The following is a 27315-nucleotide window of genomic DNA, read 5'->3' on the forward strand; positions in this document are numbered from 1 at the left end:
TCTAAAATTCATTTCTTGGTGCTTTGGCCAGGAAAACAGCATTCCCCGAGGACAAGGGATGTGGGTCCAAGGCGTCCCTGTGGTGAACAGCTCGGATTCGGTGTCAGCGGTTCCAGTGCACATCCTGCCAAGTTCGTGGGAGGAATTGCCACCCGTTCCTGAGTGGAGACACTGCAAGGACCGGAGAAACAGCAACGGCCAAAGGAAGGTACCTCGAGGAAAAAGGTAAAGCTCCACAGGGTATTTGTGGGAGCAGAGGGGTTTGATCAGCCCCCACCAGTAGGGCAATAAAGGTGCCACTGGTTTTGGTTCCGCCCAGTAGGAGCAGTAAAGGTGCTGCTGGGCCCCAGTCGAAGCCGTGAAGTGCGGCCGGTTGGTTTTTGGTAAAAGGGGGATTGGGGGAGGTGCATGGGTTTCTGAATGTGCGTGTGGGGACACTCTAGTGAATGTTTTGAGTGCGTGAGACGTTGGGGGCGCAGCACCACCGGCGAAGTGGTGTGTGGTCTTTGGCAAGTCCGTACAGGCCACTAATAAGACTCAAAAAAAGGTGACTGAGTGAGAAATAACGCTAGGAGGATGGAGGGTCCCATGGTCAAGGGGAATAAAAGCAGTAAAACAACTCCCACGACCCCATTACAGTGCTTCCTGGAAAAAATTGGAAAGACGCCACAAAAATAGAGGAGTGGGGATTTAAAAACTGAAGAAAAATAGACTCCAACACTTATGTGAAGTTGCCTGACCATCCCCATGGCTTCGGAAAAGTAGAACTGTGTTTACCCAAGCCAAACTGCAGAGGAGGGAGGAATAATTAGCCCCCCTCCACCCTATGCAGCAACTGCACCAAGGCTACCAGATCTGGGAACAAATAGGGCTCCGAGGGCTGCTTCTCCGCCCCGTGCCCAGGCTAAGGATCCAAATGAGATTCCCTCCCTGCCCGCTGCCCCTCCACAACCCCCAAGCAAAAAGACTGTTGCAGCAAAGGCAAGTGAACAGACTGTTTCTCAATTCATGCAAGTAACAGGACATCAGCTTTTTTTTTACTTGTGCCAGGCACTCGCAATAGCTTCGGGGGGGGGGGGAAATGGGATGTGAGGCATGGCATGTTTATCTCTTGGCTGATATCAGAAGGACACTGCTGCATTCTCGCCAACCAGCTACTCTGACCTGCTACTGCCTGGAGCCAATTAGGATTTACAGTCAAGCAACATAAACCCAGAAGGCCAAAGGTTACCCACCCCCCTGCCCCAAGTACTAACCTGGAAAGTGACTTTCTTAAAATCAAGTGAATGCTTTCTGTAAACTTTGTCAAAAGTTTTTCTTTTTAAGATGCTATTTTACTCTGAAGAAGGAGCCCCAGCATAACATAGGATTTTTGAAACTTTGCCAGTGTGAAGGAACACATTGTTCTTCCTACAGACACTAGCAGATGAACTGAAATTTGCAACATGGCTTACAGGCCACAAAAGCTCTGAAAAAATAGAGCACAGGAAAAAAGACTTTTAAAAATCTCAGCTTACCCCTTGCGAAGTTTCCTGCCAAGCATACCCTTTTGAGTTAATATACCTTATGTGCGAATGTTATCTATCAAATGTGCAGTCGCTCTACCGTGTTTTTTCCTCTTCTTTTAACAGGTGAGCCTTTGCTTGAACACCTTGTGCCTTAGTCGAGCCTCTGCATCCCTATGAACCAGGTGATGAGGACCCAGATTGGACCAGACGCCGCTCCAGCCTTGTTGGAAGAGACCCAAGACGTCCACCGCCCGCGAAACTACCGCCCTGCTGACGTCACTCCTGGACGCTGACGTTTTGCACGGCTGGAGAATCCAGCATGGATTGAAAGAGGACATTTTCTCATTTTCTTTTCTTTCCCTTTGCATATTCAGTTTTATTGAAGGTACGCCACCCCTGCAGAGGAGGGTGTTTTTGTGGGTCTTTCATTCAGGGTACTTAAACCCCAGCCCACTTCATTATCTTGCCACCTGGCAGAGCTCCACCCAGAGCCTCCAGAACTTACCTAAAGCCCCCTTTGAACCACAAATAAAATGTGGGTGCAAATGGAAGAAATGGTGGCTTATTCTGCAAATCGAACCAATTGCACTGTCTGCACTCTGGCACCTGTAGATGCTCTGGGGGAGTGCCCCTCCTCCCTGTGCCTTGGAATGAATCATCAGTTACAGTCCCGATCATTCCATCCCTTTCCAGGGGGATGCAATCCCGCTGCAATCGTACCTTCCCAGCCCAAACCGTTACACCTGAGTCCACGCCAGGAACTTATCTTTTGGCTGCAATCTGACTGCATGCCTGACACGCTTGGTGTGGGCTTCAGAAGGGAGAGGTAGTGTACTGCTCAAGAACATGATGTATATTAGGTATGTAGCAGGCATGGGGTTTGCTTCCTGACCCGATAACTTCTGCACCCCGTCGAAGAACAGGCATTAGGCTGACCTATCAACAATTGCAGGAGGCAGCTCCCAAAATTGGGGCAAGCATCAGTCGCCTCAAGAAAGGATAGTGGCCCATTTGGGACGAGCCTGGCAGCTGTCCAAATTAAGAGGGGGGAATGAAGGAGGTGAGGACAGGTGCCCCACCTAGGCCCGAAGTCACCCCCGGCCAAAGCAGGCTCAAAGCTTTTCAAAATCATTTTCTCAGCAGCTAAAAGCCGTTAGCTAAGCATCTTAGCTGAATAGAACAATGCTTTTCCATTTCTCAGGCCAGTTGACCTCGCTAAAAGAACAGAACTGAATCTTATCTCATTTGGTTGTAACACATCTGAACACGCTGAACGCAAGGCTTCTCTACCCCCTTTCCTGGGAAGAGTCCAAAAGAGTCCCAAGACAGGAGCTTTCTGTTCATGCTCAGGGGAACTCATGGGGGAGGACTCTTGAGGAGGAGGAGGAGAAAGGGGAGGGAACTGGAAGGGGAATATATGCTCTGTGCAAATGATTGTCAACCCGTGCTTGTTTATGAGTTATCACACTTGCTCCTTCTACCAGTTCATGGATGGTAGAAATAAAGCTTTTTCTCTGAAACTATTCCTTGAATGTCTGTTTGACTCCCACTCCCTCTCCCGGGTGCAATATTTTTTCCCACTCGAGGGCAAAGCCTCATAATGCTACACTTACAGTGAGGGAGCTGCCAGAAGACGCTCGGAGCTGGACCTCAGCGTCCGGGCTGGACTATGGGGTAGAGAAGCTCCTTCAGGTATCCAGGGCTGAGGCCGTTTAGGGCATTAAAGGTCAGCACCAACACTTTGAATTGTGCTCGGAAATGTACTGGGAGCCACTGGAGAACCTTTACGACCAGTATTATATGATTCTTGCATCTTTATACAGAAGGACAGGATTTAACATTTTTGAACAATATTTTTATTGGTAGTGACATATAAACATACAAAAACATAATAAACAACAAGAGAAACAAGGGTACATAGTTATGAGGGATTTCTAGCATATGAAGCTTATCAGAGTTCAGCTCAGAGTTTGTGCAGATCTATCTTTCTTTCCAAGTACAGTTCTCTATGAGTTGCCATTGGTTGAAGGTCAGCTACATGCAGGGCTTTTTTGCATCTGGAACTCGCTTGAACTCAGTTCTGACACCTCTCAGGCAGACACCATTATAAGAGAGCAAGGGAAGTGTTTGTGGTCAGTTCCGGTCAGTGGCGAAGCTGCATGCTCCGCTACTGCGGGCGGAGAGCAGGCGATGGCATGGCTGGCACCCTCCGTTGGGAGGAGAGTGCACCCCGGGGACGTGGCGCACATCCTGGGGGTGTGGCACACCACCTGCAGGAGCATGGTGCGCATCCTGGGGACGTGGTATGCTGTCTGCAAGGGCGTGACGCACGTTCTGGGGGGCATGGCACCCGGTACATGCAGGTATGCGTGGCGTGTGTCCGGGGGGTCGCAGCAATGGCACCCTACCGAAATAGTGGGACGGGGGGCGGGCCACTCCCTCTGGACTCCCATTCCTCCGCCAGTGGTTTCGGTACCCATTTTTCTGGAAAAATAGCACTGGTGGCGTGTATGTTTTGATGATGATGCATTCAATAAATGTAGAACCAAAAATGTTGAAATTTGAATGTTTCTGTTCCTTGTCTTTGTGCTTTAACTTTGCAAATGAAGATTTACACTAATGCACTTTGCCATATTTCCTGGTACAAGTGTTGAGATAGGAAGCTTTCCAATATTACTAGCAGAGTTTATGAGGAGTAAGGATTCTTCTGGGGGATATGCTTTGAAGGTAAAGTATGTATCCAGTCTAAATAAAAAATAAAACTAATAACTTTTGGGGGAAAAAAATAGTATATCAAATCTGAAACCAACATTTCCCTAGGTTTATGCTTGATGTGGAATGCTGATTGGATGTGATGAGCAGCCAATCAGGAAATGGTATAGCCTAAATGGGAGGAGTTCTGGAATGCCTGACATCACAAGGGAGGTGGTTCTTAGCCAGTGGAAGGATGAAAAACCCTTAGGAGGAAATTAGGGAAAAGATTGTTCCATGGCAACACCAAGGTATCCAAACAGAAAGGGGTCTGAGGGGTGTAACACTCTCCTTACAAGCTTTGATATTTGCAGGGTCTCATTCCAGGGCCAAAGGTCACCAAGAGGGAAAATGATAGGGAGATTTTATAAACTACAGATGGTTTTTCTTTTTCAAATACTAGACCTCAGGGTCATCTAATGGAACTGAGTGGTGGTGCAATCTAGGGCTGTGTACAGGTGCTATATTACCAGTTGTAAGAATGTATAACTTAAGAATGTATAACTTGCTGTTGAAATGGAATACTCAAGATGAAACAGTGAAATCTGCTATGATTAAATGGGCACAAGATGTAGGACATAACATAATGATGGCTGACTGGGAACAGTTATGGACCACAGGTATGAAGTTCACAGCATGTAATGCCTTAAGAGAGAATATTATGAAAATGATATACAGGTGGTACATGACACCAGTCAAGCTTGCAAAAATCTATCATTTGCCCGACAATAAATGTTGGAAATGTAAAGAAACTGAAGGTACATTCTTTCACCTTTGGTGGACGTGCCCAAGGATTAAGGCTTTCTGGGAGATGATTTATAATGAAATGAAAAGGGTATTTAAATATACCTTTCTGAAGAAACCAGAGGCCTTTCTCCTGGGCATGGTCGGCCAAATGGTGTCAAAGAGGGACAGAACTTTCTTTATGTATGCTACAACAGCAGCAAGAATACTTATTGCAAAGTATTGGAAGACACAAGATCTACCCACTCTGGAAGAATGGCAGATGAAGGTGATGGACTACATGGAATTGGCGGAAATGACTGGCAGAATCCGAGACCAGGGTGAAGAGTCGGTGGAAGAAGATTGGAAGAAATTTAAAGACTACTTACAGAAATATTGTAAAATTAATGAATGTTAGAATGATGTCAGAATGAAGTTAAGTGGTTTTAGCAGCAATGTCATAAAGGTGTATGCAAAAATGGATGGTTAATAGGTGAGAATCTAAAGCTATAATATATTAAGTTAAAGGACTAAGACAAAAACAAAGAGGGAAAGGAATTGCTGAATTAACCAATTGAACCGGAATACAAAAAAGGGAGGTGAGAGGAGGTCAGGAAAGTAAGGAAATGAAATGTAAGATATGAAAGGATAAATTTGTTTCTAAGTGTTCTTTCTATATATTTTTTATACTTTGCATTTTGTATGTTTTTTCTCTCTTTTTTTCTCTCTATATTTTTCATTGTCTTTTATGTAATTTTTTGTCTTTGAAATCTCAATAAATATCATTTTAAAAAACAACAACAATCTAGGGCTGTGTACAGGTGCTGTGTTACCAGTTGTATTACTGTATTACTGGCTGTTTGGCCAATAGCAACCACCAGGCAAGCAAGAGGTTCTTTAGATTCCACTGGACAGAGAACTGACAGACTCTTAGGTAGAGACAAACTCTTATTAATTGGTAAACATCAGGAAAGAAATTGATCAGCAACCTGGAATGCAGTCTAATATAAAGCCAACAGCAACTGTGATAAACTACAAAGCTAGCAATATAACCAATAAGCAAAATATCTCAGGCAACAACAACAAAACAGATAGAATAGGTTTAGTTCTTCATGTCTCTCCAGCCGATGGAGATCTGGAAGGCTTATCTGGGATACTTCAGACTGGTAGATGGTCGTTCTCTTCACATTCTGGAATGGAGCATAGAACAATGTATCAAGATCTCCCTGTCTCCTTCAGCTTCTGGCCCTTATATGTCGTATTTTTCCTTGTATAAGACTAGGGTTTTTTAGCTAAAAATTTAGGTTTAAAATTGGGGCTCGTTTTATACATGGGTTGTGCTGAGGGGTGTTTTGTTAATTTGGAGTCCCCCAAAATAGGGGGTGTCTTATACATGGGGGCATCTTATAGACGGAAAAATATGGTAGTCTGTAGTGTAGGTCTCATGCCAAGCTTGCAACAAATGTAATTCATGATGTAATTCCGTTCCCATCCTTTGATCTGGCCTGGGAGTCGACACATGTGGGCTTTCATTTGCATTCTTTATCTGTGCAGTTCAGTCACTGTAAGGTTACTTTCCTTGTTCCCAGTCAACTGCTTCCTCCTTCCTTCCCCCATGCAGTCAGGTGTTTGATAGCTGGTCAAGCCATGAAGTTTCGCTTCTTCTCAAACAGCCAGGTTCCTTATATTAAAGCTCCAGCTACATTGCAAACCAGGAGCATCACATTATGTTTTATTCCCTGGCAATACAGGTGCCCTGCTCTGATTCATGGGCCCAGTTTGTAAATCCAGATCTAGGATCATGATCCAGAAAATATAAGTCTTTGGGAAACCCATTTACTTGCATATCAAGGGCTGCTAGATCAGATGGCTTTGAAATGGGATTAGACAACAGTCCTTTCTTTAAGCCACAGCATCAGATGTCAAGCTGGGTCTTTGCAAAAAGAAAACAAAATGGCACACTTGGAGAGCCTGGGTAACAGCTTCCCCTCTACTTCTTTTCCAGGTCCAACTCGTGGTGTCCAAAGTCTTGCTAGATTCAATTGGATTTATAGAGTGAAAAATACTGTATATTGGACTCAACAACGTCTTTACGGGAAAGGATGGTCTAATACTGATGCCACTTTCTACCTAATGTGCTCTTAATCTTATTCTCCATTTGTTGTTGTCTTATTCTAGATTGTTGTTTCCTAAACACAACTGAGAGGATGGAGCAGCGAGCGCCCACAGAGCCTCCAACACTATCGGCAACTATAACTGATGGTCTGTATACTGCACAGTCATATGGGATGAGGTTTCTCATAAAGTAGAGGAATGCATGGGAAATGCACAGGTTCTGTCTGCTTCTTTTCCATGTCCAACTTGTGGTCTCCAAAGTCTTTTTATTATTATTTATTTATTTCGTTTTTCAAATTAAAATTTTACAATTAAATATCAACGTACAATATAAAAACAAGATTCCAAAGAATCCCCTGGACTTCCCTCCTCCCCTTTGTGGGTCCGATTGTTAGTCATTTCCTCCTGCATCTTTTATAATAATCCAAATCTTTTACATTTCTATTATGTCCAAAATTCTCCATTAAACTACAAGTGGTATTCCAACCACACTAAGAATTTTAGCTGTTTACACTGGTTTTAAAAATAGATTATAAACTTTCCCCATTCCTTAAAATTTTCCTGATTTCTGATTCATTTTTGCCATTTCGGCATAATCCACCAACTTTATCTGTCATTCTTCTCTGGTAGGGAATTCATCTTATTTCCATCTCTGGGCCAATAACATCCTAGCAGCCATGGTCATGTACATTGTCTTTTCTGCTCCTTTGGGATTTCAGCGCCTAGAATTCCTAACAAAAAGTATTTGAGGATTTTAAGGGGGGGAAATTAAACTTTCCCCCCAATTTATTAAATAACATTTCCCAAAATTCTTTTACTACCTTACATGTCCACCACATTTGATAAAAGGTGCCTTCTTTTTCCTTATATTTCCAACATATATTTGACCCTGTTTTATACATTTTTGCTAATTGACTGGGAGTTAAATACCAATGATGTATCATTTTCGTATAATTTCCTTACAGTGTGCAACATGCTGTGAATTTTAAATTCCAATTCCCTAAGTTCTCCCATGCTGCAAGTTGTATATTATTCCCAAAATCTTTCACCCAGTGTATCATTGGCTGATTAGGGCATGCCCAGGTGTCGCCCGGATCCCCCTGGTTGAAATTATCAATTTGTTCCTTGGCATGGGGACATTCCCAGGGGAGCTGAAGGAAGCAGTGGTATGTCCGCTCTTAAAGAAAACTTCACTAGATCCTTTAGATCTATCCAATTACCGCCCAGTTTCAAATCTTCCATGTCTGGGTAAGGTAATTGAGAGAGCGGTTGCTGAACAGCTTGGTAGGTTTCTGGAGGAAACATCGGCTTTAGATCCATTTCAGTCTGGGTTCCATCCTGGTTTCAGGACCGAGACAGCTCTGGTTGCCCTAACAGATGATCTCCGTAGACAACTAGGGGATGAGGGAACAGTTCAGGAATATATACACGGTAACTTATTAAAAATTAGGCAATAAGTAAAGGACAATACAATATTACTGATGTCCACAGCTGAAGAAAGGAAAAATTACCGTAATTTAATTGGCTGCTCCTCTTAACGCCAGTTCATAACTGTTGTTTGCAAATGCTTACTGAAGTCCTATAAACTAGATATCCAGGAGCTTAGAGAAGAATAGAATGCAAATGAGAATGCTATATTATCAGTAAATATATTAAATATTATTTAATTAAATATTAAATATTATTTGAAAAGCAATTGTAATGAACAGATTACGCTTGTAGGACTGCAAGAAGTTCTGTAAGGAGGATTATTTGAAATATTGCAAGAAAAACTATGAAAAGAATTATTAGTTAATGATAATTAAGAGTAATAGAGAAATTAAGAAATGCAGAACAAGTGAGAAAGAACGGAAAATCATCAGAGGTTGTTGATGGAAGTCTAAAACTTTGTATAAGATAAGAATTTATGTTAAATGCTTGTTGGAAATGATATGTTTAAAAAAACTAATAAAAATGTGGAGAGAGAGAGAATGCTATATTATCTAAAACATTTTTCAATACCTTTGAATCCATATGGAACATCTTTTTGGTATAAGATGGAGACTGATCCAGCAAAAGAAAAAGAAAGACATTTCAGTTATATTGGACTCAACAATGTCTTTACAGGAAATGATTGTCTAATACTGATAGACGCCAAAGTTTAATGTTGGAAATGCCTCATTGAGACATATTTTTGGCCTGATGTTGTTGTCCATTTCAACTTTGTACCGATGAAATCCTTGACATTTGTAGATGTGCATCTATTTTAAAAATTATGCTCCTAATAGGGAGATTAAGTGCAGGACAACAAAAGCAAATTTTGTGAGCTTTAATGCTTGACAAGAGACTAATACTCTGAGCTTGGAAGGGAAAACACCCACCATACAACCAATGTGTTCATAGTTGTTATAATAGCTTGTTGTTTCACAGATGCAGCTGAGAGGATGAAAAAGTGCGGAACTGATGGAGCATCCAGAAAGGATTCAGCAACAGCAAAAGAAACTCGTGGTCTGTATACAGCACAGTCATATTGGATGAGGTTTCTCATAAAGTAGAGGAATGCATGGGAAAGGGAAGTTGATGGAGAGGCAGGCAGAGAGTGGAACCAGTCAGGTTGTGCTAGGGAGAAGTGCAGAGAAAAGCCCACACAGCTCTTTGGGTGCCAGAGATCCACTAAGCCCCACAGAAACCCCAGGATTCAGCCCACTCTTGCTGCTGGCTGTGGTGTTCCTTTACTGTGTGCAGCCAGGAATGGCTCTACCATTAGGCAGAATGAGGCAGTTGCCTCAGGTAGCAGGTGCTGGGGTGGGTAGAGATGGGTAGACCACACAAGCTGCACTGCACCTCCTCAGTTAGTCTGCTGCCCCATCAGCAGCATCGAAATATCAGCCAATGGCCAGTCCAGCCCAGCTTCTGTATGTGGCATTATGTGTACAGAGGGAGCATCTTGTCATTTGTTTGGGGAGCAGAAAGTCCTTTAGTATCAAAGGCTACTGTCTTCTGATCCAGACATTGGTCAGAAAAGCTTTCTCAAGCAGCAAGGTATCCCCCCTTGCTTCCTCCACCTGCTTACCCACCCAGATTACCACCCCTTGAACAGCTGACTGTCTCTGGCTGATGGCTACCACAGCATATGGAAACCCTTTTTCCTGGAGTGGCAGTGGTATGTTGACTTGTTGCTATTTAGTTGTTGAGTTGTGTATGACTCTTCGTGACCCCATGGACCAGAGCACGCCAGGCACTCCTGTCTCCCACTGCCTCCCTCATTTGGTCAAACTCATGCTGGTAGCTTCGAGAACACTGTTAGCTACTGATGGCTAAATCAGAATTTTCTTTCTTCAAGCATCTACTTTTCAGGACATGGTTACCTTCTTAAAATCTCCAACGGGTGAAAGATTTATCATACTTGAGATTTTCATCCTTACTGCCATGACACTGCTGCTTTTCCTTCTATGTAAGTACATAATTAGCATACTTTGCAACTATTGTCATGGGCTTTGCTTAAATGCCAGTAGCATTTCCAAAAAGAGATGGCAGGATCCACCTTCCATTTATCCCTTTCATCCCTCTTTGATATCAGGGGTTGAGTTACAGCTGTCATTCATTGAGAGCAATGACACTGTTTTGTTCTCCCTGAATAAGTGAGTTCCAGTACTTGGAACAGAAGCACAGGCTAACACAAGTCCCTGGAACACCCTGGACAATTCCCTTTCCCAGCTGCAATTCTCTCCTCCTTTCCCAACTAATCCTCATTTGCTGGGGGAGAGCCCCCATTCCTGATCCTCACCACCCTGCCCTCTGCTAGGGCTCCAGTCCCTTGAAGGAAAGTGCTTGGGGAAAACAGGCTGCAGAGGATAAGGCCATGGCCAAAGTGGGTGGGTCCAGAGCCTACCTAAATATCAAGATATATGCAGGGCCTTTTCCAGCCGAAATTCATCAGGGTTCAGTTCCAGCCCTTCTCAGGTGGGCTCTGTTGCTAATCTAAGAGAACAAGGTCTGAGTGTGATTTATTGCTCAGATAAGCCTGGCGCCCGGTGCGCTCCCTCTGTGCAGCTCTGCTGCCAGGCTTCGGCATTCTCCAAAGTCCGCATTCCAATGCTCTGAGCAAAAGCAGAGTCCAGCAGCGGTCAGAGAAAGCTGTAAGCTTCAGTGCTTTCTTCAGTGTGCTTAAACAAAGTCCAGACAGGATTCTAGCAACTAAAAGCAGCTTTATTTACAGCAGAACTATTCATTGTCTAACAGCATCATGAAACACGTCCGCTCTCCTCAAAAGCGAAAGTAGAGACAGAACAAAGGGTTGAGACTCTCGGATGTGACTCAGAATCTCACCCCACAGTAGGCAGGGCGTACACTCTGAGATGTTTAACCCTGTAAGCTCAGGTTCTCCTCACACTCCCTCTCGCCCTGCGCTACTGTGGGGCAAGTAAGTACAGAACTTACCCCAACTCCAAACCACCACAGAACTCCCCATGATGCTGGAAGCTTAAAGGTTTGGTAAATCCATCGGCCAAGTTATCGTGACTAGCACAATATTTCAGCCGTATCAAACCTGACTGAACACACTGACACACATTTTGAAAACGTATGTCCAGATGCTTGGTTCTGGCCTTAAATTGCGCAGATTCAGCTAATTTCAAACAGGGCTGATTGTCTTCCCAAACCGTGATGGGCAAGCTACAATCCCCATAGATCTCTTGCACCAAGCATCTATAGAACTCCAGTTCCCGGCACAAATCTGACAGTGCGCTGAATTCAGCCTCAGTAGAAGACAGCGCAATGAGACTTTGTTTCCGGGACTTCCACCCAACCAGTGACTTCCCAAACTTTATCACCAACCCAGACACAGACTTGCGGTCCTGCAGATTCGCCCAGTCACTGTCCGCAAAGCATGTGAGCTTCACCTCACCTTCAGCTGGTAGCTTGAGACTGAAGTCTTTGGTATGCTGCAGGTAACGTAGTACCCGCTTGATACCGTGCCAAGCACTCACACTGGGCTTTGACGCTTCCCTACTTAGCAGATTGGTAGCAAAGGCAATGTCTGGTCTGGTCCATTGGGACAGATACAACAGACTACCCAGAGCTGACTGAAAGAGTGCAGCATTCTCGAACTCAGCACTTTCTGCTTGCTGGCTATCTTTCACGTAACTCGTTTCCATGGGTGTCCAAACTCCTGCACAATCGGACATTCTGAACTTCTCAAGCAACTGCTCAATCTTGCCCTTCTGACTGAGCAAGAAGCTACCATCCTCAGTTCTCGCTATCTGCACGCCCAGGTAGATCTTTACTGCACCCAGGTTCTTGAGCTGAAACCGCTTTCCAAGCTCTTTGGCAAACTTCTGCACCTGTTTGTCTGCCCTTCCTACGTAAATGATGTCATCAACGTAGAATAACACCATTTCCTGTGAGTCACCTGATCCTCTAAGGAACAGGCAACTGTCAGCAAGACTCTTTCTGAAACCTAGCTTCTCCTAAGCTTCATTCAGGCACAAGTTCCAATTCCTGGCCGATTGCGTCAGGCCGTAAATTGACTTGTGAGGATTCCACACAGTACCTTGCTCATTGTCCTCAAACCCTGGAGGAGGAAGCATGTACAGATCCTCCTGGAGGTCTGAGTTCTAGTAGGCTACATCCACATCAAAGTGATGCACCAGCAAACCTCTTTGTGCAGCAACGGCCAAGAGCAAGCGTAGAGATTCACTCCTAGAGGTGGGAGCATAAACTTCCGTATAATGCAACCCCCTTCGCTGTGTGAATCCTCTCGCTACTAATCTGGTCTTGTACTGCGGTTCTCCTGTCGCTGTGGGTTTAAGACAGTAAACCCAGCGGCTACCCACGGCCTGTTTGCCCACCGGCAACTTCGTGAGGGAGAACACACCTAGAGACTCCATTGAGCTCATCTCCTTCTGCATCGCCTCATGCCATTTCCTGGCTTCTTCCTGAGGCAGTTTCTGAACATCCTCAAAACTCTCGGGTTCACACTGTGCCATACCGACCCACACGCTAGTGACTGCAAACCTTTCAGGAGGTTTCCCCTTGGTCATCCGAGCTAATCGGCGCAACACTACTTCAGGAACCCCCTCTGACCCACTAGGGCCAGCCAGAACATCCTTGGCATCAGAGTGCTCCCCCTCTGACTTACTGCGCCTTCTGGACTTCTCAGCCGAACCTGTGGGAAAAGATGGAGCACTGCGTTGCTCAAGCTTCACAGCCTTGGGAGAAATTCTCCCCTCTGCCTGCACTGGGTCAGGACTCTGGGCCTCAGTAGCAGGTTCGACCTCTTCCTCTTCTTCATCAGCAGAGTCAAGCAGACTTTCTGACAGGATGTCAGGGTTCCTATGTATCCGTGTCCAGCCACTCTGCTCACAGAATTCAGCACTGTTGCTGAGCAGAATCCTGGACTGGTTCCCTGATGGATAAGCAAACCTCTACCCCTTGGTCCCTGGCTCATACCTACAGAAAATCATCTTTTGGGACCTAGGGCCACCCTTCTTGTGTTTGGCCTTTGGTATGAGGACCCAAGCCTCACAGCCAAAAACACAGAAGTAATGCACTTTGGGCTTCTTTCCGTGCAGCAGAAAGTAGGGTGTGTCACCTACCACTGATTGAACGACCTGTTCAAAATAAAGTTGGCCGTTCGCCAAGACTCCCCCCAAAAGCGCTGTGGGAGCCCGGCATCAAATAGCAATGCTGCGGACATCTCCTGCAGCGTTCTGTTCCTCCTTTCCGCAATCCCGTTCTGCTGGGGACTGTGTGGAGAAGTTAACCTGTGTTGAATCCCCTTCTTGCGGAAGAAACTTTGCAGCGCAGACCCGGTGAACTCCCCACCGCGATCACTCTGAAAGTTTTGCACAGCCGCAATCCAGTCTTTGATTAGCGGCGCGGCCTCACTTTTGTGTTTGAGTGTGAAGAGCCAGCCGTTGCACGTGTGGTCATCAATCAGAACCAGCGCATGTTTGGCTCCGCCCATACTGGTCACAGACATCGGCCCACACAAATCTGCATGTACTAACTGAAAAGGCCTAGTGGTTACCCTCTCAGACGTTGGGTATGTGCACGTTTTCACCTTTGCGTGTTTGCACGACCTGCAATCTAGAAACTTAGCAAATGATTTCATTTTGCACCATTCAGTGCACTCTGGGATCTTCTTCACTGACCCCCAGGACACATGGGCCAGGCGTCGGTGCCAGAGGTGGGCACATGCATCATGGACTGGAACGTTGGCACACTGTGCTTGAGCCACCGCCATGTCATCTGGACCTGCAAAAGAAGCATCTAGTACAAACAACCTGTCTTTACATTCAACACTGACTAGTTGCTGTCCATTCTTAGAAATATAACACATATTGTCCTCAAAACACACTCTGTAGTTCTCAGCAAGAAGGGCACTGACAGATAGCAACGCGCAGGACAGTCCTGGAACAACAAATGCCTGGATCGAATCCTATAAGAAAGAACAAAACAGTGAGCCAGCCTGCGTGAGAGCATGTTTAGTCCCATCTGCTAAACAGACAGTCTTTCCAGAAGTTAGAGAGGTGCAGTTCTCCAGGAATCCACTAGATGGCACGAGATGATGGGAAGCACCTGAGTCTATCACAAAAGTCAGCACAGCGTCCTGTTGACAACTCTTGACTGCTGCCATAGAGGCTGCTAAATCTTTATGTTCAGTGTCTCTGCCAGCTGCCTTTGGCTTTCATTTCCCATGCTTCGAAGAAGAGCCCTTTATCTGGTTGCTACGGGAGATGGCCTTCAGCTGTTCCTGTGCCTCCACTGGACATTCTCTTACCAGATGGGAGGGGGAGCCACATCGATAACAGCGATGGGAAGCAAAAGCTCTCACAGTCTCCCTTCCAGCTCTTCCTGCGTTCCCTGCACCCCCACCTTTGGGTGCCCAGCCTGGGCCTGCACGCTCCCCAGCACTCTGGTTGTGGGCCTCTACATCACGTGGCCTCTCGGAGACAAAGCAGCAACTCCCAGCTGTAACGTCAGGAACATGGCCAGCAGCCCCCACTGGGCTCTCGGCTTCCTCACAGCCTTTGGCTTCCTCCCGGCCCTTGGCTCCTGCTGAGCTTTCACACAGACTCCTCAGCACCTGCCAGGTGGCCTGAGCCGACTCAACGCCCTCCAGGTGGGGCAACAGCAAAGCGTCCACACTTGCTTTCAACATGCAGAGCTCTATTTGCTCTCTCTGCTTTCTCTCACTCAGCAGAGCAGCCTCCAGGTCTGCTGCACCATCTCCAGCAGCAGCTTGCATAGGTGGGGCCGGCTCCTTATGGACTGGACTCCAGAGCCCTGTGGCCACAAACCACCCCCTTGCTCTTCTGGCCCAGATTTCCCAGGTCTGGCCTATGAACTTCCCGGTGAGCTTCTCAAACGGGACATCGAAACTCTCCTGGAGTTCAGCCATCTCCTCCCCCGGCCCCCCTTGGGGCTTTTGAGTACTCATGCGTACCAACCGGCTCCGAGGAGAGGCCTCCAGCGTCTCTTTGCAGCACACAGCTTGCAGCCAGCCAGCTCAGACAGAGCCTCAAAGCTGGTCTTTTCTTCCGGCAGCCAAAACAGCAGCTTTTCAGCTTTCTCAGCCTTTTAAGCACACAGCACTTCAAAGCAGGCTTTCTTTAATTGCGTATCACTGCCACCCATAACCTCTGAGTGTGATTTATTGCTCAGATAAGCCTGGCGCCCGGTGCGCTCCCTCTGCGCAGCTCTGCTGCCAGGCCTCGGCATTCTCCAAAGTCCGCACTCCAATGCTCTGAGCAAAAGCAGAGTCCAGCAGCAGTCAGAGAAAGCTGTAAGCTTCAGTGCTTTCTTCAGTGTGCTTAAACAAAGTCCAGACAGGATTCTAGCAACTAAAAGCAGCTTTATTTACAGCAGAACTATCCATTGTCTAACAACATCGTGAAACACGTCCGCTCTCCTCAAAAGCGAAAGTAGAGACAGAACAAAGGGTTGAGACTCTCAGATGTGACGCAGAATCTCCCCCCACCCCACAGTAGGCAGGGCGTACACTCTGAGCTGTTTAACCCTGTAAGCTCAGGTTCTCCTCACACAAGGGAGATATTCAAGGTGAGTTTGGCACCTCTTTCTCCAGAAAAATAGCACTGGATAAATGAACACATAAACTATTTGTAAACCTAGTTCATTTTTAAATGGCACTCCAAAGTAAGCAAAGCTCAGGGGGAGGGAACCAAATGATCCAGGACTTTACATATTTTAAGCATACGGCAGGGCATGAGGCAGCTTGGCAAATGCAAGTCTCTAGGACAAAGAGGACAGGTGTATCTAGACACCAAAAAATCTAAAGCTTTCAAAGGAAGGCCAACCATCTGATGACAGAAGCAACAGGCCAAATGGAAACAGGACTTCTGAGCACCAGGGCAGCCACAATCAAGGGACAGGAAACATCAATATAAGGGCTGGGAGCAGAAAATATTGATAGAAGTCATATTCATGTTTTTGTTGATTTGATTTTTTATTCACTCTTCTCCCTAAGCTCCCAGGGCACGTTACAAGTCAGCATTTAAAATTCAATGTTAAAAGCAGTTTGAAACCAAGTATCCCCCTCCCCCAGGTCACCAGACTAGTAAGCTAGAACAGAATTTCTTCATTTCTTTTCTACCTACCTCCTCCTTAGATCAGAAGGAAATGAAAAAAAGAGCTGATTTTCAAGTGGGATTGGGAATGATTCGAAGCATTGTTGTTGGGATTGATTCAACCCATAAGGACAAGGATGGTAAGCATTTTATATACAAATCCTCACTTTTGCTAGAACATGTTTAATTTAAACGGACTTCAATTCCTGTAGTTCCCTTTGGGATTCATATTGTGTGAGCAAAACATTCAGTGAAACTCATCACCCAATAGAGTTTATCACTTTTTCATTGCTCAGCATAAAGAAAAGCAGATGGTTGTGATTCTCACATTTCCCCACTAGAAATGCTGTCCTCCCCCATCACACTGTTAATTCACAATTTTTGTGCTAGTGCTAGATTTTTGCACTAGCGCAAAGGAACTTTGCCCCCACTTCTCCCTGCATGCCATCACCAAAACTGCACTCCAGGGTGGGGAGAAACTTCAGAACAGAATGGAGGGAAAGGGGCTGGAGATTGCAGTGCACAAGGAGAAATTCCTGAGCTTACAGAACGCCCTCTTTAGAACTATGTGGAATGCAACCCAATATTCATCAGGAAAAGAGTTTGGGTGCCTGTATTTTCTTAATTTCAGAAAGCATAATAGAAAACTGTAAAGTAATCTTTGCATATTTCGCTTTACTGTGTGACTCAGTGGGGAATTGTTTTGTGACCCTGTGATTCCCAGCAGAAAAGGAGGACAAAGGAAGGGAACATTAGAGATACTTCATGAGCCACTTTCAATATGAGAATAGGATAGTGGATTGCATGGGTCTTTGGTCTGATCCAGCTGCAGGATTCTTCAGAGGCTTTTCATTGGTGATCTCAGCCACAGAGAATCAAGTCTGTCCTCATATTCATAAGAACCCCATCCTGGAGCTCTGCTTCTTGTTTCAGGCTAAAGTGTTTTAAAATGTTTGGAAATGGTTTCTTAATATTTGCAGATTGTTATTTCAGATACTCCTGCCTTAAACTGTTTCAAATCTTTTAGACTTCCAAATACTCGCTGTAGTTCAAAACTTATCAGACGAAGTGCGGCATTTTGCCATCAAAAATGATCAACTGCAAAAGGAAATTGGTAAGCTACCCTATGATGTAGTGCAGTGGGATCCTGCCCTGATTCTGCCCCAGCTGAAAGCCCCTCCTCTAGCTGAAAACTCTTAGAGCCAGAGCAGAGAGCTGTCCTCCTTTTCAGGTCAGCTAAAAGACCTGTCCTTTACTATATTCATCCATGGAAGAGAGATTCTTGAACAGCACATCTGAGGCAACCTCTGACAACTTGGTCAGAGAGACTGCTGGGCAGTGGGGTGATTGGTGCAACAACAAAATCTCTCTTGTTTCACAAGCCCATCATCAGAAAGAAGCCCTCAAGCCTACTCATATAGTGAATTGGCTCATTGGCATGTGGGATAAAATACCTGCAGACCATAGCAACTCTCACTCTACCCACAGGCCTGTTTTGGTGCCACGGCAAGTACCCAGACAGCCAAACCTAGGTCAGGATAGGATCCTCCATTTATCTGCACAGGTCTCTAAGGTGGGCTTTCCTTCACTGGGAACACTTGCTTTATAGGTAAAGTGATTATAATGATTAGATTCCACCTAAACATTAGGAAGAACTTCCTGACAGTAAGAGCTGTTCAACAGTGGAATTTGCTGCCAAGGAGTGTGGTGGAGTCTCCTTCTTTGGAGGTCTTTAAGCAGAGGCTTGACAACCATATGTCAGGAGTGCTCTGATGGTGTTTCCTGCTTGGCAGGGGGTTGGACTCGATGGCCCTTGTGGTCTCTTCCAACTCTATGATTCTATGATTCTATGTTTATAAAGCTTTTTATGAAAAAGCAGAGAAGGGGAATGATTTCTGAAATATTCTATGATTGGATATCATGTATCAAATCAGAACACAGCTGCTCAGAATCCTTAGTCTGGACTCAAGCTCAGGAAAACACCCTTCTCCCTTAAACATGAACACTCATCCCTGTCAACACAAATATTCATCAAAGTGGTGTGGGCAGTGCCTCACCCACTGAGATGGGTGAAGCTCATCTCCTTGGGTTGTTGGGGATCCTGATGGAGCTGGAGCTGGTGTCATGGGTGACACTGGTGTCATTGCCTCCACAACTGTTTGGTGTTGAAGTGTTGGGGCCCCATTCCTCAGCTCTACCCTGGGCCACAGGTTCTCATCAGGTACACCAGCTTGTGAGTCAGGTTGATCGTTCACCTTGTGTTCTGGCATGGTAGCAGTGGCTGGCGCTGGGGCATCAGACAGGCGTCAACGTATTTTGCCCACATGCCGGCAGTGGACCTGAACATCTGGTGTGGCAAGCTTGTCGCCCCGGTAACAGCAGTGGAGATAAACGCAGGGTGATCTTCGTAGTTTGGGATGTAGACAGGGTCAACAGGTGTGAAGGACCTGGGGGCCGCTGGAGCCCCTTGGCCAGGAGGCCGATCAGATGCAAGATTTGGGTGCAGCCAGTCCAGGAGTGATGCCAGCTTCTGGTTTATAAGGAGCTCTGCTGGGCTTCAACCTGTGGCAATGCAGGGTTTGATGTGCTGCTGCAGCAGGAAATCAACTAGGCTCTTGTTCCAGTCCCCCTGGGCAATCCGGGTGAGGGATTCCTTGGTGGTCCTCACCATTCTCTAAGCCTGTCTATTCGTTGATGGGTGGAACGGTGCTGCTGTGACATGGCGGATTAGCTTGTTGGCCATGAACTTCTGGAACTTGGCTGACATGAACTGTACTCCATGATCTGACATGATGGTGTCTGACAGGCCGTATAGGGTGAAGAAAGACCCACAGCAGGGCCCAGATGACGATCCTGGAGGTCATTGCTGAGACAGGCACCACCTCGAGCCACTTTGACAAGGAGTCCACAATGATCAAGAATGTCTGACCTTGGCATGGACCAGCAAAATTGATGTGGAGACTTGACCATGGTGTGAGTGTCATCTCCTACCTTTGGATTGGGGCCTGAGGCATGGATGGTCAGGACTCTTGTCAGGCTTGGCAATGCTGGACCCACTCTTCTACTGCTGCATTACTGCCTGGCCACCAGATGCAGCTACTGGCCAGAGCTTCCATATGGACAATGCCTGGGTGACTGACATGGAGAGCCTCCAGCACTCTGGTCCACAGCTTAGCAGGGATCATGACCCAGTTTCCCCACAGAAGGCATCCCTTGTGAACTGACAGCTCATGTTGCTGGGAGACAAATGGGGAGAATTCTGCATCAAGGTGATCCGCTGGGCACCCCCTCCACATCCAGTTGAGGACACAGGAGATGGACACATAAGTGTGTGGTGACATCCATGGCATGGAGCGGCAGCTGGGGCAGAGTCTCCAGCAGCATCACACTGTGGGCTGGGGACGGGTCAATGTCTATGTCTGGTAATGGCAGGTAGCTTAGGGCATCTGTGTGGCCCAGGCTCTTGCCAGGAACGTTGTGCAGCACGTAGTCATATGCCCTGAGAAAGATGGACCTGGGGCGTCTTCTAATCAGCAGCAAAAAGGCCCAGCAGAGGCATGTGGTCAGTTATGATAATGAAGTGGTGGCCATAGATGTAGTCATGGAACTTCTGTACTTCTGCTACGATAGCAAGGGCCTCCTTGTCAATCTGGACATAATTGCATTCCGTAGATGACAAAGTTCTGGAGTAGAATGCATTGGGGGCCTCTCACCCATCTGGCTACTGGTGGCTGAGGACTGTGCCAGTTCCATATGGGGAGGTGTGACAGGCAAGCACAACAAACTTGGTCTCATCAAAATTGGTAAGGACTCTTTCAGAGGAGAGCAGCTGTTTGACAGCATTGAAAGCAGCCTTTTGAGCATGGCCCCAGATCCAAGGAGATTTCTTGTCCAAAAGCCAGTGCAGGTCCTCCATGATTGCAGCCTTGTGTGGAAGAAAGGAATGGCGTGACTGGATAGCATGTACTGAGTCAGAACACAGGGGCTCAGAATCCTTAGTCCATATTCAAATTCAGGCAAGCACAGAGCATTGAATACATAATAGGTAAAGTGACTATAAAATAGCTTATAAAGCTTTAGATGTGAAAGCAGAGATGGGGAACGAATGCAAATTGCATCACTTGTGCATAAAAACAAGCGAAGGATGGTCAGCACGAAAACACACATTTTGTGGATGTTGTACAATGAGGAGATTTCACCCCTCCCATATCCAAGAATCTCCTGAGGAGTCTGCTGATTCTCCAGAGAGGAGGAGGCGTGTTCTGCTTTCTACTTATTCTGCTCCAGCACCAAGTCAGTCAGTCAGTCAGTGTCGGAGAGAGAGAGAGAGACTGAGTGTTAGAGATCGTGTGTAGAGATAAGGTTGCTGCTAAGAGCAGCTGCAGACACTCAGTGCAGTGCAGCATTCATTTATGCTTGGACCTATTTAGCTCTGTATATAGTTTGTATAGTTGTAGATAGAATAAAGAAGATATTCTACAGAGTTGCTCTCCGAGTTGTTTATATACTCTGCTAGAGTCTGCTGTACTCTGCTGTGCGACGACTGTCTTCTTGTTGGAGTGAATCCGGTGCTCACAACACTAAGCTGTGAGTCCACAGCACTTTGACCTGCTCCTATGTAGAAGGTGGTCTCTGGAAGTGCTACCCCAGCTCGCCTGGCCCACTCGGGGCTGAAGTGGATGAGTCCAGTTGGTGGCACTGGCTCAAGGGCAATGCTGACATATAATGCCATTTCCCCTCTTTTTCTTTGACCTTGGGAAATATGATTGCCTTTAAAGACATTATGCCAAAACCAGACCTAAACCCTGATTGAAATGGATCTAGAAAATCAGTTTCCTCCAAGAGCACCTGGATCTGGTCCACGACCACCCACTCAAGAACCTTGCCCAGGAAGGTGAGATTAGCAACTGATGGACTGTTACTTAGATTTTTCTGAGCCCAGGGAATAACAACAACAACAACAACAACAACAACAACAACAACAACAACAACAATTTATTTATATTCTGCCCATCAGGCTGGGTTTCTTAAGGAGTGATTTTACCACTGCCTCTGCTCTGGACACCCTTTAAGATTTATCTGCTGTAACAGAAGGGTCATGAAGGGTCAATTTTATCCTCAAAATACTTTGCAAACAAATCACAGAAAGCTGCTTTCAGTTCTACCATCTCCTTCAGGCCAGACTGTAGCAGGCCCTACTCTACCCAAGAAAGCTCTGCTGGATGGCACAATGGAGGAAGCTAAGCAACACTTCTTTGTAGCCTTCACTGCCACTTGGTAGGCTCGAGGATGAGCCCTCACCAGTGTTCAATTGCATTCAACCAGATTTTTCCTCCACACACGTTCAAGCCATTTCCCAGCTTCTTTCTTTGCCCTAACCTCTGCAGTATACCAGGGGGCCAAACAGTCTGAATGAAGCAGGAGAGGGAGCTCAGGACCAATCGTGTCAATGGCCCAAGCCAAGATGTCAAGGAAAAAAACAACTATCTGACTTTCAGAAGACATCTGTTCAGGGAAGTTTTTAATGGTTGGACTCCAGTTGTGTTTTATTTTGTTGGAATTCACCCAGAGTAGCTGAGGAAAACCCAGATAGATGGGCAGCATATTATAAAGTATCATTGTCGTCGTCGTCATCATCATCATCTTTATTCAGTTGTTCCACAGCTTGGCCAAAACTTGGCAGGAGCACCACCCACTTTCAGATGAGCTGGAAAATCCGCCAGAGGCATTTGGAGGCCCACTGGAACCATCCTGTCAGCTCAGGCAGGGAGACTGCTGGGCAGCAAACCAGGTGGTAAACCAGCAGAATCCCTCATCTGTCCCAGTTGCCCACTCTAGATTGCCCTCCCCACCTCTGCAACTGGACAGTTAGCCTAGATAGAGAAACAGAATTTGATAAACCACAGCTACTCCCCCTCTCCATCCTTCAAGTCTGCCCTAATGCTGCCCGAAGTATCCAGGTGGAAACAAGTAGGTGAGGTTCTTGACTGCGCTCCCTGTTCCAGCTATGCCCACCCAGCTATTTACTGCAGCATCAGCATTAGTTGATGAGTTAATGTTGTTCTTTTTTTTAAGATTTCTGAGCTTCCTAGATTAATATATGTTATCATGTGGCCAGAGAAATGAACTTCACAAAAGTAATTGAAATCTGCACAGGCATACAAGGTGGTTCCCCTTAAATTCCTTATCTTGTTTTCTTTTTCTCTTCTTCCTCCATACCTGGCTGACTCAAAGACATCATCTCTAAAAATGTGGATGATGGTTGGGTTTTATTTGCAACGGCATACTATTGGTTTTCTCATGGGCCACAATCATGGATGAATTCCCAAAAAGTGTGTGAGAAGGAAGGTGCCAAGCTAATTTCTCTGGAAACATCAGTAGAACAGGTGAGCATCAAAGCCGAGTATTGAAAAGGTAGGGGATCTTCTTGAGTCAAAGGGCTCCTATCATCACTATCCATTTAAGAAGGTACAATCCACCTGTATGCAGGCAATACAGCAACTCCATCAGTCAAGCCAAGGGGTGGGTGGGGCAGGGAACAGCTGCTACCATCTGGGGCTAACTAAGGTTTCTTGGTGCTGCTGAGCTCTAATAGAATGAAGCTGGCAGTCAGGAAGGAGGTCTTGAAGGAGGAGTAGTAAATACTTGAGGGAAATCTTGTAGATTCTTCCTCTGCTCTTTGAGATGTACTGAGTGCTCAGAAAAAAAGGCTTCCCTCACCACCCTAACCCTCTGGCATGAGGGGATCATGAAGATGACTCTAGAGGAGCTTGCAAGGTATATCCCTCTCCCAGCCCCTTAACCCTGGCAGAGGGGCTACTGGGATGCTGCAGGGCACAGACATAGGTGAGACCCCATTGTCATCCCATCAAGCATACCACAACCAGACTGATTCCAATAGCTCTGGAACCAACAAACAAACATGGATACAGATATTGGAGTATTTGCCACACGGGGTCACTGTCCCGCTAGATGGTTCCAAGATGAACTGTTTTATGGCACAGTCATTTACAGTATCTGGAAATTTTAACTCTGTGTCATGACTGGAACACACATGTAGTCAGTCTTGGTGAGGGCAGGTGAAGTTACCCTTCACTACAATATTTTCTCTTTGGGATGCTTCCTTGATTCCATCAGCAGCAGCATCATAACTTGGATCAGGGGGACAATAGCACATCCTCAGTACAAAATTATTCTTGGTGCTTGATGCAACCATACTTGGAATACCATAGTTTTGATCACGGCTTCCTCCAAAAATATGGATTTGGCTTTCAAAGGTGACACCTGTGTCTTTTGAAATGTGTTTGTTTCATGCCTGTTGGATGTTTGTAAAGGGCTATAGTAGCTCAGAGAAAGGGACATTGTCTAGAAAGGCTTTGAGAGAACTGCCTTGCTCCTCATTCCTACTGAAAATTTTCTTGTTTTACTTTCTCCCCACCCCTACCCCAGCAATTTGTGGTGAATCAAGTAAAAATCAGAAGAAACCTTTTTTGGATTGGACTCTTTAAAGACAACCAAGCAAGATGGAAATGGCTGTCAGGCACAATACCTAGAACCCAGTAAGTTTTTGAAGAAATATTTGCTAATGGCATGCATTCCAAAAAGTTGCAGATTCTGTTTACGTAATTGATCCTTTCCCTCCCCAAATACATTTTGCCATGCAATTTTCTCTACTACCAAAGACCTACATATGTACTCCTCCACATCATTGTCCCGGTGAGTGACTGGTGCTTTTCACTACGTTGGAGAGGCAGGAAGGCTACTCTTCCTGCTTCTCTAACCTAATGAATGTGGTGATTCGGAAGAGGCTGAAGGTTTGTGCTCCTTAGTTCAGCTTCAAAAGGACTTGCAGGAACCTAAAGCTGAGCAACACTGCCAGCTGGCAGTTTAAGACACTTCATGGTTCCCTTTAAGTATCTAACAACTCTTTTCAGCTTGTGTTGATGGATGTACAAGGTCAGAGTAAGATCTCACTCATCCACAGCTTGGTAGTAGAACAGAGAACTGGACTGGCATTTATTACCAAGGCTGCATTAACAGAGGGCTGCTTTCAATTTTGCAAGGTCTCCTGGAACAAAATCCAATGACATTCATCTTCATTGATGCACCCAGTACCAACCACTAATCCTTTTTGTCAAAGGTATTGAGTAAACTTTACAAACGGACAGTGGGGTTGTATAATACTAGCTGGGAACTTAAATCCTGTATGCCAGTGGTTCCCAGTTAGCTAAGTACTGCAGACCTATTTTTTTTCAAAAGCCACGCCATGGGCCACCCTACCTTTGAACATTTTAATATCTCTGTGGCAGTTTTTGTTATGTGAATGACACCATGGAGCCCCTGGGTGGGTGGTCTGTGGACCACCAATTGGGAACCACTGCTGTTTGTGATCTTAGACTTGATTAAAGGGCAGGTCTCACCCAAACATCTCATGGGAGTAAAAAAAACAAAACACCTACTACACCGTTACTAGTAATATCAATTTAATAGATTCACAGAGAGCTAAAAATGAGGGAGTTATAGAATACATTTATCACAGAATTTTAGTGCTGTGTAGTGGGACTTGATTCAGTATACAATGGACACTGGAGAATGCAAGTGACAATAAAAGTGAGGCTAGGGTGATACCTTTGTCAACTATGGATAATTGATTAAAGTAAACTTAGAACCAGCATGTTAGATTCAGATAAGATATATATAGAGAGATATCATATCATTTCAATCAACCAACCCTATAATGGCTTTGTGGTTATAGATTATATTTTGCAATTCATTTGAGGACATAGCTATGTTTGTTCCTGTATAGTGTCACTGCTCTCCTCATGCATGGGGTGGGCCCTTTAGTAAAAGTAAAGGTAAAGGTAAAGGTAAAGGTACCCCTGCCCATACGGGCCAGTCTTGCCAGACTCTAGGGTTGTGCGCTCATCTCAGTTTGAAAGCACCCCCGGGTGCAAGTAGATAAATAGGGACCGCTTACCAGCGGGAAGGTAAACGGCGTTCCGTGTGCTGCGCTGGCTTGCCAGATGCAGCTTGTCACGCTGGCCACGTGACCCGGAAGTGTCTATGGACAGCGCTGGCTCCCGGCCTATAGAGTGAGATGAGCGCACAACCCTAGAGTCTGGCAAGACTGGCCCCTACGGGCAGGGGTACCTTTACCTTTATGAGAAATCACTTCATGTGAAAAGAAAAGAGACAGTCTCGACCCACAGTTGTTGTTGGGATTTTGAATACGTGCAGCTTCACACAGAGTCAATTAGGAGTTGACCAACAGCCAAGGCAATGTAAAGGAGTAAAATCTGCCTGGAGATATAGAGGCCTGGAGACAGCTCCCTCATTGGTCAAGCTCACTCATGGGAATAATGATTTATGGCCTATTGACTGGAATGTGTTAGTAGAGCGTTGAGAGTTGAGTGTTAGTGTAAGAGTCGTGTGGTGAGAGAGCTAAAGATCCATGTTGTGCTCTGTTCCTGTAAATAGTAACTTGAAGTCCACTGTACATAATAAACACCTATAAGCAACAAGTAACTGATTCCTGCTTCGTCCATCCTGCCTGCAACCGATTGCTTTCATGAACTCTGCATATACTCTGCTAAGGTCCTGCAACAAGTTAGAAAGTTGCGAAACACCAATAGTTGTTGTTGTTGTTTTCCTTACATGGTTAGAATTCTAAAATATGGGGAGAAAAATCCATCACACTTGTGAGTGGATGTTAAGAGAGAAAGAGCTGAACATCTTTTTAATGATAGAAGGCAAGGGGAGCGGGTGAAGAAGTAGACATCCAATCTTGACTGATCAAGGCTGCTATTTCTCTTCTTTTCAGCTTCTGGAAATGGGGTGAGCCAAATAGAGCTGCGAAGCACAACTGTGGTGCAATGGCTTTTAATTGCCGCGGAAGTTGCTGGGCAGCATTAAACTGTGAGCAAATGACACAGTATATTTGCAAGAAGGTGCCGAATGATGCTTGGCTCTAAGAAGACACTTTCAAGATGAACAAAACTGGATCTCATGATCACTACACAAAACCAAAACCAAGAGATCACCCCACCCTGCTGTTTTAATGCACAATCCACACTCTGCCATCTAGATTATGGTACTCTTTGGCATCAGCCCTCAAAAACACCTTGAAAAGACCTTATTCTGCAAGCTCAAATGTAGATGGCTACGAAAATAAAGAATGGAAGGGTCCAGTCATAGCCTGTTTTCTGTTTCATGTATTTATTTGCAATGCATACCAATATTTGTTTCCTTACTCTATGTGTTTGATGCCCCATTGCCCCTTCTGATCTCCATGGTCACTACCTTACAAGGCACATAAGGACAACCCTGCATGCCAGGCAATGAGCATGGGGGCCACCCAGCGCCTGGTGTCTCATTCTAGCAGATTAATCAGAAATACAACTTTGGCTTCAACACTGGAAACTCTGGCGCCCTTACTCTCATGTGGAGCTAACATTGGGAAACAAACACTGTGAACTGCTCTCGATTTCTTCAGAACTTGGCAGGGGGCAAGACTGGGGTCCACACCAGTGCTGGCACAGCACTGGCAGCATGTGCTGGTGCTTTCATGGCATTCATGGCTGCAGGGGTGCCAACTTGAATAAAATATTGGGGGTGGAGCAGTTAAGCTCCCCCCTGCATAACTGATCACA

At 45.7% G+C, this 27315-nt stretch overlaps 1 protein-coding gene across 1 annotated transcript; it reads left to right on the forward strand.

The window, feature by feature from the left end:
* The first annotated feature begins 106 nt into the window (after positions 1-106).
* LOC308485419 (CD209 antigen-like protein D) lies at positions 107-26859 on the forward strand. The gene is made up of 9 exons (XM_081021299.1): positions 107-225; positions 7161-7244; positions 9507-9584; positions 10420-10530; positions 16708-16806; positions 17694-17780; positions 22901-23052; positions 24116-24225; positions 26487-26859. Exons 2-9 carry the CDS (start codon positions 7190-7192, stop codon positions 26635-26637), a joined length of 843 nt encoding a protein of 280 aa, XP_080877425.1. The 5' UTR covers positions 107-225; positions 7161-7189; the 3' UTR covers positions 26638-26859.
* Positions 26860-27315: the final 456 nt, after the last annotated feature.

Source organism: Podarcis pityusensis (genome assembly GCF_964106645.2).
Source record: "Podarcis pityusensis genome assembly, chromosome: 9".
NCBI lineage: Eukaryota > Metazoa > Chordata > Lepidosauria > Squamata > Lacertidae > Podarcis > Podarcis pityusensis.